This window comes from Benincasa hispida, chromosome 8, assembly GCF_009727055.1.
Source record: "Benincasa hispida cultivar B227 chromosome 8, ASM972705v1, whole genome shotgun sequence".
NCBI classification, from domain to species: Eukaryota; Viridiplantae; Streptophyta; class Magnoliopsida; order Cucurbitales; family Cucurbitaceae; genus Benincasa; species Benincasa hispida.
Window position 1 is genome coordinate 42,831,971 of NC_052356.1, and position 14,249 is coordinate 42,846,219.

General features: G+C 29.7%; 2 protein-coding genes across 2 annotated transcripts; one reads left to right on the forward strand and one right to left on the reverse strand.

The window, feature by feature from the left end:
• Positions 1-78: 78 nt before the first annotated feature.
• LOC120083624 (peroxidase 41-like) lies at positions 79-1,567 on the reverse strand. The gene is made up of 2 exons (XM_039039457.1): positions 991-1,567; positions 79-847 (listed from the first exon to the last, which is right to left on the reverse strand). The coding sequence occupies exons 1-2, from the start codon at positions 1,381-1,383 to the stop codon at positions 236-238; spliced, it is 1,005 nt and encodes a 334-aa protein (XP_038895385.1). The 5' UTR covers positions 1,384-1,567; the 3' UTR covers positions 79-235.
• A 4,202-nt stretch (positions 1,568-5,769) lies between these two features.
• LOC120083384 (snakin-2-like) lies at positions 5,770-8,110 on the forward strand. The gene is made up of 3 exons (XM_039039127.1): positions 5,770-5,920; positions 7,492-7,588; positions 7,688-8,110. The coding sequence occupies exons 1-3, from the start codon at positions 5,855-5,857 to the stop codon at positions 7,870-7,872; spliced, it is 348 nt and encodes a 115-aa protein (XP_038895055.1). The 5' UTR covers positions 5,770-5,854; the 3' UTR covers positions 7,873-8,110.
• Positions 8,111-14,249: the final 6,139 nt, after the last annotated feature.

Sequence of the window (14,249 nt, forward strand, 5' to 3'; positions counted from 1 at the left end):
AAGTTCAAGAAGTCCAAAAAAATTGAATCTTTTTCTTTTTGTATTTTTACTTTTTTTTTTTTTTTTTTTTTTTGCCCTTCTTCTTCCTAGAGAACAACATTGATTTGCATATGAGCATCAATCCTTTTCCTTTCCTTCTTTCTTCTTGATTTGTTTATTTTTGGTAAGAAACGAAAAAAAAAAAGAAAAAAAAAAGAGAAAAAACGAAAGAGAAAAAGAAAGAAGAAACGATGTCTCATGTCTGAATGGAATTAAAGAGGTCACACCTTCGTCGAACCTCCCCTTTCCTTCCTGTCTTAACGCCGAAAACACTGAGCTTCTCCATAGCATGAGCAAAGTCGTTAAAAAACGCCGTTTGATTAACGGCGTAAAGTTCGACAAATGGCTTGGTCCTAGGATCCTTAACGAGGGCGTTGTCAGTGGCGAGTAGGCCAAGGCCACGTGGAAGATTTTGGAAGAACATGTTGTCGAATTTGCCAGGTGTCATGACGTCATTGAAAGCTGACATGGCAGTGTCAGTTTGGTAATTGGCACACATGGACTTGAGCTTTTCGGCGAACTTGGGGTAAATGTCTGGGTCAGTAGGTGTCGTGGCGCTGTAATGGAAGAGGCGATCGGAGAATTCCTTGCAATGGGAGAAGCCGATGGTGTGGCCGCCGGAGAGGGCAACCAGTTCTTGGATGGTGAAGCCTCTTTCAGTAAAGTACTCAATGAGTCTGTCCATCGTAAAGTTCACTCTCGGGAGATTCCCTTCCACGTTATCTACTTTTGATATCATTCCATCTTTTCTCCCCAATCGGACGTTGTAGAATGGTCCTCCTACCATCACCACTAGATCTCGAGTCGCCTGGTTGTCATTATTAAAATTGAGTCAGTAACAAAAATAAAAGATTGTAGTAAAAAAAATAAGAAAAAGAAAATTATAATGAAATATATGGTAGGTAGATGGTTAATATATTAAGAAAATGATGATGATGATGATAGATTGACCTGTGCCAAGATGTCGGAACAAGAGACAATGCCAGGGCAGGAGAGTTCGAGGTTGGTCTTGGCATGGACGACGACGTCGAAGGCATCTCCAGAGAGGGAGTGGTTGATTTCAGCCTCACGCTCGGCTTGGTTGAATGAGTTGGAGGAAATGAGGACGGAGGCATCACAACCATCGACCATGCAGTCATGGAAGAAGAGTCGGAGGGTTCCAGCGGCGGTGACAGGGCTGGTGATTTGCTTATTAGTGACGGTTTCTCGAATGATCTTCTCGAAGTCGGGACAGGTTTTCTGGTAATAACCAACGGTGAGTTTGGATTGAACAAGAGAGGGGAAGGGAAGGGAAAAGGAGAAGATGATGGTAATGAGGAAGGTTAAAGGGAAAGGGAAAGCCATGATGTGTAGAGGGGAAAAGTAAGAGGAATACTTATGCTTCCTCCTTATCTATTCCTCTATGGGGAAGCCTCTTCCAATGGAGGGCAATGAAGAATAAGAAGAGGAAGGAAGCAATAAAACTCAAAAACTAAAAAACCAACCTTCCTAATTTAATCAAATAAGAAATTTTGGGATCTCCATCAAATGCTGTCCATTGGACACCACACCTTTTTTCGGGCTTTCTGTTGTAAATCCAAATCTAAATTAAACCATTACCTCTCTTTTATAATTCTTTTTTAATATTCTTTTTACCTTACTTCCTTTACTATTTTTCACTATTCTCTCTTCTTCTTTCCACCATTTTCGCCTTTCTTTTACCTCCCACTTTCTATTTTTGCATTTTTTTAACTCTCAATTTTATTTCTATCCATATATTTTTTTTCATGCATGCATGCCTCTAAACTTAGCTTACTTCATTTGTTTTTAGATGGTCACACATATCCATCTTCCACCCATGGAATAATTTTGTATCAAATGATAAATACAATAATATTATGTATCTTCGTTGTGGTATATTTTGTATCTGCTTTCGTATTTTCCAAAGATCAGACCCAAAACTAAATGAGCCAAAGCCCAAAAAATATCCATTATAAATAAAAGAGTTACCTTTCATTTCATTCGTTAATTATTGAATAATATAAAGAACTCAAAAATTTAATTAACATAAAGTTTATATTAGTGATCTCAACATCAAAAGCTCGATTCTCATTTCACATATTGTAAAAAAAAAAAAAAAAAAATCCAGCAATTTAAACTCTTTGAAGAACAAAGACACTCCATTAAGATTTAAAAACTTAAAATGATAAAACATAAATTGAAGATTTTGATCGATTCTTAAAAATAAATAAATAAATAACAAGTCAAGCATCGGTCTAAGAACATTAATAAGGATGTCAAGTGACCCATGTAGATCATCAAGTGTGCCCAAAAATAAACTTTATATCCCTTAAAGTCAAGTATATATTTAGGAGATAGAACTAGAGAACCATACATTTTATTATTATTATTATTATTATTATTATTATTATATATGTTAAAGAAATTATTAGTATACTAATTAATATACAAACTATACAAATATACAAATTTAAATTCAGTCCTTTGAACAAGATTTCTCTAAGAAGTTCATGTGTAAACAAAAAAAGAAAAAAAAAAAGGGAAGAAATGATGATTCTATTTCTTTTTTCTAAATGAAAAATGATTGATATATATGTCAATAGTTGAGATATGCTTAAAATTCAAATGGTTTTTTTTTTTTTTTTTTTGGATTATTAAGTCAAATTGATAATTCAACATCCCTTTGCCCTTTTAATAGTCTTTTAACTCAAATCTCAAAATAATAGCTGACATAGAATGTGAATTCTCGATCAAAATGTTAGAGATTTGTGAATTTTTTATCAAGATGTTAGAGATTCAAATCCTTAAAATAGTTTTCTCATTTCCTTACCAATTCAATAATTTATTCTTTTTCTTTACAGGGAGTCATTATTTCTATTATTGGAAGGAATATTCACGTATATACCAATAATTATACTATCATTTGAAGAAATAGCAAAACACGGAATTCTTTTAAAATATAGCAAATTGTGTGACACATGTGAGCCAATTTTTCTTTAATCCTAAAATATTTTTACCAACCTATTTAACAACTAAGTGTCTCTTGCCATGCAGAAAATCTGGCATAAATTTTGTGATTTAATTTGAAAATAATTGAAATTTGTATCCCAACGATGTTCTATATCTCCAAAAAAATGTTTTGAATTTTATTACTCTATCTCTTTATATAAATAAATCATCATTTTTTAAATTATTTCTACGATTATCTAATTTTGGATTTTCAAATATTATATTATATTAATTTTTATAACCAACTTTTTATATTTATATTAGATTTTCTGTTATCATAACTAAATCATACGTTTTTTAAATTTCTTTTATGATTATCTTTATTATAAACTTGTTTTAAACGTAAAATATCAGAAAACATCTCATTTTTATTAATTAGTCTTATTTTAGAATTTTAAATCATATTATTTTAGCAAAACAAAAATTTCATCAAGTATATAACAAATATACTCTCACACATGTTCCCACTTTTCTTTAATCTTAAAATACCTTCATCTAGATTTTAAGCTGCAAATTTTTCCATTTGCAGATTTTTAGCCCGAATCCTGTTTTTCTCCTATTACACAAACTATATATTATTTTGCAAAATCTAAATTATAATCATCTGAATTAAAACAAATATATTACAAACCTCACATTCACAGTTATTCAAAAGATTTTCTCCATCTTAGTCTTATAAAATAATAGCTAGCTAACCACAACTTACACTTTTGTATGTGGAGACAATACACGTGCCATCCAGGAGAAGACAGTTCTTCATAATTTTATGTATTTTGTCGATACTTTCAATCTAGCGCTCAATCAAGAAGACAAAAATTCAAATATTTCAATATTACATATTGTGGAACTTACACATATCTTCTGGATAATAACAAAAAAAAAAAAAAAAAATGTGTGAATTTGAATGAAGCTCATAAAAAAAATAAAAATATATAAAGCCATTTAAAAAAGAGATAAAAACTTCAAAACTCAACATAAAGGGGTTCAAACTGCTGTTCTCATTCCACTCATATTTTGACATATTATCAGATGATACATATTATTGGGTCTCACATAATTTTGTATTGAAACAAAATTTAAATATTTCTTTTAAAATTGAAGAGGTTGTTTTCGAAGAGGATTCAAAAAAATGGGTGGGAATTCAGTTCCCAAGTAATGGAGTGTAGTGTGGGTTTTGTAAGTTATTTTCAGCAACTTTATTGTCGTTTTTTATAAAAGAAAATTAGTGGAAGACAGCTTGCTCGTTGGAGGTGCAGTCTAAGCTGGTTTCTATTGGAAAGAGTAACCAGCTTGCATTCTTGTGCTTTCTACATCACTATTACATGAAAAATTTTTAAATGTCACAGACTACATTTAAGATGCACTAAGATAGATGTACAAATTACAAATCAATAATATTAGATCCAATCTAAGTTCATACTTCCTATTTCTTTCCACACAAAATATAATTTTTTAATAAATATTCCTAGAAAAATTTAATTATCAGATGGTGACGGTGTAGTCCGACTATGCCCAAGTTTTTTCCTGTTACAAATTCTTACTACCTCCTCTCAATTGATGTTTAAACCTCTCATTTTTCTCTCAATAGTGAATTTATAGAGTTTTTTCTTTCTGGGTAAATTAGAAATAATAGAACAAATGATTTAAGTATAACATACCCAATTTGATGAAATATGAAGTTTTTGATAAGTTTAAGGGTAAATTTTAGTTTCCTCCCTCTAAGCTTTTGTTTTGTTTTGTTTTTATTTTACTTTTAGAAAAGCTTTTGTCTAATTTTATCTCTAGAATATTAAAACATTTGATTTGGTCTTCTTATTATTTTTTATATTAAATTGACTTTTTTTATTCTTATTTACAAAATTCCAACACAGTTTTTATATAAATAAAAAAATCCTTATTATACAATAATATTTCAAGAAATAAAGCGATTTTAATGTCACGCTAACATTTTGATAGTAAAAAATAAAGAGAATAAAACACACACAGATACTTTAAAGAGAAGTTTTTTTTATTTCCTTTGACAATATATGAAGTGAGAGAATCAAACCTTTATCCTCGAAAACGATAGTATAAAATTCATACTCGTTGAATTATACAGATTTTGACATATTAAAAGTATTAGGATATTAAAAAGAGCTGTTTTCAAATATAGAAAAGTGAACGAAAATATTTACAAAATATAGCAAAATTTTATAATTATCAATGATAGATGTTGATAGACACTGATAGAAGTCTATCGGGATAGTTCTAAAATTTTGTTATATCTTGTAAATATTTTTAACCGTTTTATTATTTGAAATAATTTCTCTATTAAAAATAGGGGTTAATTAGAAGAATGGAGTAGTTTTAGAATAATTTTGGAAAAACAGGTATTTTTTTAAACAGATGAGGAAAATGTTTTTTTTTTTTTTTTTCCTTTTGTTTCGAAAGTACCCGTTTTTTCTAAATTATTTTTAAAGTTACCCGTGGTCCTAATTAACCCTTAATAGGGTATAAATAAAAAAAAAATGTTTTTTTTTTTTTCTGGGAATATGAGAATCACATTAAATTGTGGTGATGTTGAAGATGCCATTTGGGTTGGGGGCAGGTTTGGAATCAGAGTAGTAAATGGCAGTTTTCAAAAGATATTTGTAGGTGTGGTTTCCCAAATATGTCCCCACCCCTACAGGCTTTCCAGCTCAAGCTTTCCCCACTCTCTTGAAATTTACCCCACAGCTTATGTCTATTTTTGGAAATTCACCCTTAATCTCTTCTCTTTATATAAACGAGACTCATGAATTAGTTGTAAAATATATTAAAGAAAGCCATGGCGGTTCGTAATTTCCTTCTTCTTCTTCTTCTTGGGCTCTTCGTCATCCTCTCCCTTTCACAGGTAAACTTCTCTTCCTTCTACACCCCTCCCTTTCATTTTTAGTTTTCGGTTTTTAAAAACCAATGCTATTTTCTTTCCGTTTCTTATTAATCTAATTTTCTCAAGAGCAATAATTGAATTTTTAGTCAAATTTTATATAAAAAAAATAAGTTTTTAAAAATTATTTTTTTTTTTTAATTTTCAAGGCTTAGTAGATAACAAAGGCATAAAATTTTTTTGGTAACTATTAAATGAGCTCTAAATTTAAAACTTGTTTTTATTTCTTTTTATTTAGAAAAATGAAAACTGTGGTTAGAGAATTGTGAGAAAAATAATAAGAATTTCTTAAAACTAAAACCCAAAAACTTCAAAAGGAATCCTAAGTTGCGTTTGATAATTATCTAGTGTTTAGTTTTTAATATTTAAAGTTTTTGTTTCTTTTTTCGTTACTAATTTTTTACCATTTTTTTATCATTTTCTAGCCAAACATTTGAATTCTTAGCTCGATTTTAAAACAAATCCAAGTTTTTTTTAAAAAAAAAAAAAAAAATTATATAGTTTTCAAAACTTGTCTCATCTTTTTAAAAACACTCATAAAAATGAGATAATCGATATTTTGATGTTTAAAAGCATAATTTTCAATTATATATCAAGGAAAAATTTATCATCTAGGTTTTATTTTTTTCAGAACTAATTTGAAAATGGTAGATTGAATCCTAAAAGAAGATAACAACTTAAACTAAAAGTAGGTTTGCGCTTTTTTACCTTTTTAACGTCTAAACATTAAAAAATTGGTGTCTTGAATTTTAAAAATGTGAATTAGATACTTAAATTTAATTTACATTCATTGACATATTCAAATACTAAAAAAAGAAAAGAAAAAATGAAAATCTAGCCAACACAAAAATTAAAGTTATGTTTAGTGACCATTTTATTTTTGGATTTTCTTTTGAAAACTAAACCTATTTCATCTATATTTCTTTTAATAATTTGTATCTTTACAATGATTGAATTCTTGGCCAAATTTTAAAAATAAAAACAACTTTTTGAAATCTATTTTTTTTAATTTTCAAAATTTGACTTAATTTTTTAAATTATTGGTGAAAAGTAAATAATAAAAAAAGAAAGTTAGAGATAAAAGTAGTCCACAAACTTAATTTTCAAATACAAAATGGTTATCAAGACCTAAAAAATTAAAATGGTTATCAAGACCTAAAAAATTTAAGATTCCATTGAAGAAGATAAAATTCAACTCTATATCTAATGGAATCAATTAATTTTTAAAAGATTCAAATAATATTATATAGTGTAATGGTTTAAATAGTAAAACTGCTCAAAAAAAAATTTAAGTATAACAAAATGTCTCTATTTTATCATGATAAATACTAATAGATATCTATCACTGTTTATCATTTAGTGATATTTTTATATATTTGTAAATTCTTTGACTCATTTTACTATATTTGAAAACAACTCTATTATATATTTGTAGAAGTTTAAGAATATAGTAATCACAAAGTTGAAAATTCTTAGTGAACTAAAATTAAGATAATAGATGTCTTGTCTAGCGAGTGATGTATGAGTTAGTGCAGGTATCTTCTGATGGCTACCCAGAAGAAGGGATGATGGAGATGGAATATGATGAGAAAGTGATGAGAGGGACAAACAGAAGGCTGATGCAAAACATAAGTGAGGCAAAGAAATTAGAATGATGCATGAAACGAAACCTTTTTTCTTTCTTTTTATGTGTGTGAAAAAATGAAAGCATGACAATTGGGAATATTGCAGACTGTGGATGGGAATGCAAGCGGCGTTGCGGGGCGCACTCGAGGCCAAATCGGTGCATAAGAGCGTGCGGGACGTGCTGCTCACGATGCAAATGCGTGCCATCAGGAACGTCAGGCAACCGTGAGATGTGCGGCACTTGCTACACCAACATGACCACACATGGCAACAAAACCAAGTGCCCTTGACAACCATCATCGACTGCATTATCCTTTTTAGTCCACTCGGTTGTTTAATCTTTTGAGTTTCTTCTTCTTCTTTGATGTATGGTTAGAATGAGCCGCAAGAAGCTAAATACATTTTGGGATGCACCGGATTATTGTTGAAACTCTTCTATGCCTCCCAATTTCCTTTTTGTTTTATATTTTCATGTTACTATGCTTCCATTTACATTATTAGTTTTTGAAACTACATTTCCATATCAAATCTTTATAATCATTAATTAGGTGAAATTACTAATTTGGTCTTTATTAATTAGGGGATTCTCCAATTAGCATCTACATATTTATTTTATTTAGTATAGTTATCTAATGTTATGTTATTATTATTATTATATAAATATTACATTTAAATTTCAAATTTGATTATTTATTGGGAAAGATAATGAATATATTTAAATTGAGATTATATATGTGAATAATTTGATTTATATTTATTTCTTTCTACTAAAAAATTTAATTAGTTTTTTTAAACCAAAATTTGAGTAAATTATATAAAATTCAAAATTTCATGTAAAATTAATCCTAATAACCAATTTAGTGATAAAAGTTAATTATTTAATTATAATTTATTCATATTAGTGATTTAAATCAATTGACTTTTTACAAAAAAAAAATAATGGGAAAAAATTTCTTGTGGAGAATCCGATCCCCGTGGGGAATTTCACCAGGATGGGGAATGAAATGGGGAACAGGATGTCCCATCCCCAGTCTCGCCTCGTGAACATCTCTAATTCGAACTATAGATCTATTAGTAGGTCATACATATTATATGTCAATTGACCTATCAAAGATTTTAGGTTTAAAATTTGGTTGAATTTATCTATAAATTATTGTTTAATTAACAGTAGTATATTTGCAATAATTTTCTACACCTAATTCGTAAAATGAGCATTGACTCAAATTTTCCTAAAAAATAGGCCATAATTTTCGGATCGTATTGAAGTTTTGATTCTCAAATTCAAGTTTCTTCTAAAATAATAATAATAATAATAAATTAAATAAAAAGAAAAAGGAAAAAGAAATAAAATAGGAGTAGGCCGTCATTAGTAGATTCCGTATAGCAGCCCATAGAAAAGAAGACTTAAAACAAAGTCAATTCTACATTTCAAAGATGTCCTTAAATTTGAAAATTATTTTTATTTATTTTATTATACATTGGATTTTTTAATAAATTTTTTATGTACATATAAAAGGCTCATTTTTAAGTACAAATTGGATGTACGGGATTTGAACCACAGACTTCTTAATTCTGTGCACATATAAATGTTAGTTGAGCTAAGCTCTTGTTTGCATATACAAGCCTTATTTCAAATATGTACAATGGTTTCATATATATATACATATGAAGTTATTTCAAATGCAAATATATACCTCATATTATATGTTACAAATTAGACCATAAACTAAGACTGATGATATCATCAAATTATTTAAAAAAACAAACCAAATTCATAGAATTCAAATTCTTAAGTAGTGTTCTGAAATGTGTTAGTGTGCTTTTTCTCCTTAGAATACAAATATTGGATTGTATATTTGATATATATTATAGGACAAAACTGTATAAATATATAATATAAAGTCGAATATCACAGATTAACTATATTTAAACAAATATCACAAACTAACTATATCTATACAATAATATATGTAAATGAATATATATTTAGGTCGTGTTTGGGATTGCTTTTGCAATCGTAAGAGAATTTTAATTGCCTATACTATTTGGTAAAACAACTTATTTATTAATTTACCAAAATCACTTTTAAATTTGTTATAACGTGTATTCGATGAAGTTTCTAGATTTTAGCTTGCCTAAATATTTGATTTTTTCTTACCCATCTCAAATTTTCCTTCTATGAATTTATTTTCTCACATTTATGACAAATTTTAACTGATTCAATTTCTTATAACAATTACTATTTAAAAAATCTTTTATTAAAAAGTTTAAATTGAACAAAATTAGTTGCAAATAATTACATCTTAATAAAATACAAATTAAATTTGAATATAAAAGATAATTGGAATGATAATCTACTTTTGTTCATATAACTAAATTCACAAATTTAATATTAATTTACTAAATATACTAACTATTTTTTTCTAATTTAAAATTAAACTTTACCAAATACTATTTTACTTCTTCTCATAAAAGTACAACTATTACAATTATTTTAAAAGCTACATCAATTCCAAACAAAGCCTTAAACAACAATATATATTTAAACAACATTGATAAATGATACTACAATCGCAATAAACCTATATATATTTGAAACTAAAAACAAAATGTTCAAATACACCCGATCTGTCGTCCATCCATCTACAATCTTAGATCCATTGTCTAGATCAACTGAATATATATGGATTACTTGAAATAAACCCGGATATATATGAATTATTTGAAATAAACCCATAAATATCCAATGACCATACCAAGATTCATCGTGGACACCCATCTCAACTTAATCTGTCTGCAACCTCAGATTCGCCTTCATTGTGCTCTACCCAGATCCCTCATCCATCCGCAAAGCTCTCCAATCTCAGATATAGCACCGCCCACCAGTTATAATGTTGCCCAACCAAGATTCCATGTCGATCAAACCATATCCATCTTGGGCGTTCGTTCATGGATCTTTACAACCTTAGACTAGCTTTGCAACCTTCTTTGCTCGTCGATTTTAAAGGAGAGGGAGGTAATTCTATAATTTTGAGGAAGCCATGAATGAAGAGAGAAGAAGAAGAGAGTGGGGAAGAAGAAGAGAAAGAGAAGAGGATGAAACGTGAGAAACACATAAACTAGAGAAACTTTGGAAGGAAAGGAGAAAAATGGGGGATCAAAACAATTTTTTATTTTTTTATTTTTAAAAAAGAATGGCAAAGTACACTTTTGGTTCCTGAGGTTTGAGTTTGGTGTCATTTGACTCCTAAGGTTTTAAAATAGACATTTTAGTCCCTGCAGTTTGGAAAATAGTTATAAATGATCCCTGATGTTAAGTTGACCATTAATTGACCAACGAAATTCTGATGTGGAATATTGAATAGGCAAATTACAATATCAATTAATTTTATATTATATTCATATTTATGCGTGTATTCTCTCTCTTCCCTTCTCCTTCGTGTGTCTCCAATCTTCCTTCTTCTACTATAGTTTTCGTTTCCAATCTGTCGTCATGGTCAAGATTTCAAACAGTTCACTCTCAATCTCCAATTGTTCATTCGTCCAGGATTTTTATGGCCTTTCTTGTACATGTAGATTGAATCTCCCTTCCTAGAACCAAAGATAAACCAAAGGTTCATAATCAAAATTAACCCAAAATGTGACATGAGATAAAAGAAGGTTATTCCATAGTTGTCCATGGAAATATTTCTTTAACTTTTTTCTCATAAACTCAACAAGAATCTTTCAACAACTTGAGAGAACCGATTTCAAACTTAATTATTCAAGTTTTAATGCTCAAAGATGATTTTTTTTTTATTCTTTAGGAGTTACGAAGGGGTGTCAGTATGCATTAGAGTCCATCATGTTGGGATGTATGCCCTAAAGCCTCATAGTTAATATGTTATTTAAAATAATGGTTTATTATTTTACATATGCAATTATCCATTAAAGAAATATCCAAGGTTATTTTATGAAACTTGGAACAGTATGTCTACGATCATGTTCAAGTAATAACCTAAATGATCTACAGTATATGGATAAGATTAGGTGTTTTATCCTGGTGACACTATGGATAAGACTCACTTTGTAATTGTTACAAGAGTTGTAAAGTGTTACAAACGATTTAATCCTAATTATTCATGTGGAGCTATGTGAGTGGAGGTATCCTATACAAAAAGTTTGTATGAGAACAGACCGTGAAATAATTGATCTCTCTTTATAATAGCGTTGACTGAAGAGATTAACATTTCATAAGATGATCATAGGTGACTTGATCTTAATCCTGAGTGAGTTATGAACTCCTTTCTATGAGGGTAGTCTTTTGATATATATATGGGTGAGAATGGCTAAATTCGCCAACTCAATGTGCCTACCATTTTGGGGATTTGTCCGAGTAGGAAGCTGACAACATAGCTACATAAGATGAAATTCATTTCTTCTCGTCTTTATAGTAAGTAGATGAATCTTCCTTAAGTGTTGACTCCGAATCTTGAACAATGGAGCCCCTCCCTCTCACTGGCTCGAGAAGGGTTTTATTTATGGTAGGATCATAAATAGGTTGTTCCTTAGAGGATTAGTGAGATTTAAGAAGTTAGATGTAATTACAAGGGTAAACGATAATTTTGACTCAGCTATAATTACGAGAGATTTGTCAAGGTCGACTTACTGTTGATTGGTTATATTCGTGGACACAAAAATATATCTACAGTGAAAAGAGTGCAGCTGTAGGTTATTAGTGGTGAAGGGATTAAAATTCCCTGCAATATAAGCAATTGGATGTCGTTGTCTCTAAATTTCGTTTTACAGAACATACACCATAATTTAGAGTGACAGAAACTCATGGATAAACAAATTTTTAATTTAAGCATGCCTCTATTGAGAAAATATAGAGAGGAAAGGGATATCACATACCCTTGAAGAATACCATCTTCTCGCTTCCTTTCCCAAGGCGAACACGAATTGCTTCTCTTGATCTCCCCAACCCGGCATCAACATGAACATAGCAGTAACGACGTGGACACAAACACGCAATCTTCCTCGTTATTCTCGGGGATGAAAATCATGCAAAGCTTCGTGGGCTTGCACTCAATATTGGTAAAGGGGAAGAATGAGAGTTTGAGAGTCTTTTCTGATAGAGAAAAAAACACAGAGAGATGGAGGGGGATGAAGAAGATGATCATCTTTTTTTCTCTCTTGTTTTTACGTGATTCAGAGAATAAGGGAAACCACTTCCCCTTATTTTTCAACCAATTTTTTTTTTTAGAGTAACTCCCAAATGGAGTTGTTAAATTAAATTAAAATTCAAAATTTGAATTTAATATATATAACTATATGTTATATCACATATAACATATAACCTGTAGTTTTTGTTATATCATATCTTATATAACCTATAGTTTGTTATTCTCTCAAATAACCTATAGTACTAATATGAATCATATGAATCATATTCATATTAATTTTAACATATAATTTCTATATGAATCATATTCATATCAATAATATTTGAATCATATTTAAATATTTATTTCTCTTATAAAATTATATGAATCATATTGACATTAATTTTAACATATAGTTTTTATTAATCATATTCATATAATTAATATTTGAATCATATTCAAATATTTATTTCTCTCATAAAACTAATATAATGTATCAACATACATTATGCTTTATAATGTATCAACGTACATTATAATGTATCAACATACATTATTTAATTGTATCTTATACAATTAATTTTCTTTAATAATTTGAACAAGTCAAATTAAATCAAAATTAATTTGATTGTCATTAGTCGTTATTGAGCTAACAAATGGATCTTATGGACCTATAGATTAAAGCTCAAGTGATACTTGTTTAATTAATAAACTCTTTAACTAAATTAATCAACTTTCATTATTTGTCACTCCACTAAAGACCAACAGTTGCACGCTTCACACTGTAGATATATTTCTATGTCCATTGGATATACTTAATCAACAGGGCATTGACCCTTCACAAATTACTGATGCGTTATTTTATGCAGTGAAATTATGAAAGAAATTGCGGTGATGGAAATGCATTATGCAACAAGTTTTCTCAACAGAATCCAAGTATAAATCCTACTGAGTTTCCTGGTAAGTTCCATGGTCGAATTCAGGGACTAAGGAAACAATATGCGGTAATAATTTTTTAGATAACTTTGCAGTAACAAATAAATTAATGATTGGTTGGTTTGTTGTTTGCAGTATAAAAAGTATGCAGCGGATTTGAGAAAAGATTGATTATGCGACAGATACACTGAGTATGCGGAGGAACGGGTTGAGAAGGTCTTTAGCAAGCGTTTCCTGGGAATGCGTCAAACTATGCGATCATGCTACACTCATGCGAAAGCAAATCATTTTCCAATGCAGATGCGGTAACTTCTAATCTAGGACGCATGCGATGAATGCGATAATGTCCATAGAGCTTATTCCTAAGTCTCTATTTCTTGCCTATACGATGATGCAAGATGCACACAAAGACAAGATGACCACATACTATCATAACCTATCTCTAGGATGCATGCGATGCGTTAATAGCAAATAATGCTTATTCCTAAGCTCCTATCTCTTGATTATGCGTTCTAATCGGACTCTCCCGAGCCTAGATTCTAACATGACTTTTTCAAGCCTAGATTTTGCCCTTAGACTACCCTCCC

What these genes read in the sequence shown, in the direction of transcription:
- LOC120083624 (XM_039039457.1), bottom strand. Translation starts at nt 1,383, where the DNA reads ATGGCTTTCCCTTTCCCTTTAACCTTCCTCATTACCATCATCTTCTCC. An exon ending in GTTCCGACATCTTGGCACAG is followed by an intron (nt 848 to 990) that starts GTCAATCTATCA and finishes AATGACAACCAG; the next exon opens with GCGACTCGAGATCTAGTGGT.
- LOC120083384 (XM_039039127.1), top strand. Translation starts at nt 5,855, where the DNA reads ATGGCGGTTCGTAATTTCCTTCTTCTTCTTCTTCTTGGGCTCTTCGTC. An exon ending in TCATCCTCTCCCTTTCACAG is followed by an intron (nt 5,921 to 7,491) that starts GTAAACTTCTCT and finishes GAGTTAGTGCAG; the next exon opens with GTATCTTCTGATGGCTACCC. An exon ending in AAGGCTGATGCAAAACATAA is followed by an intron (nt 7,589 to 7,687) that starts GTGAGGCAAAGA and finishes GGAATATTGCAG; the next exon opens with ACTGTGGATGGGAATGCAAG.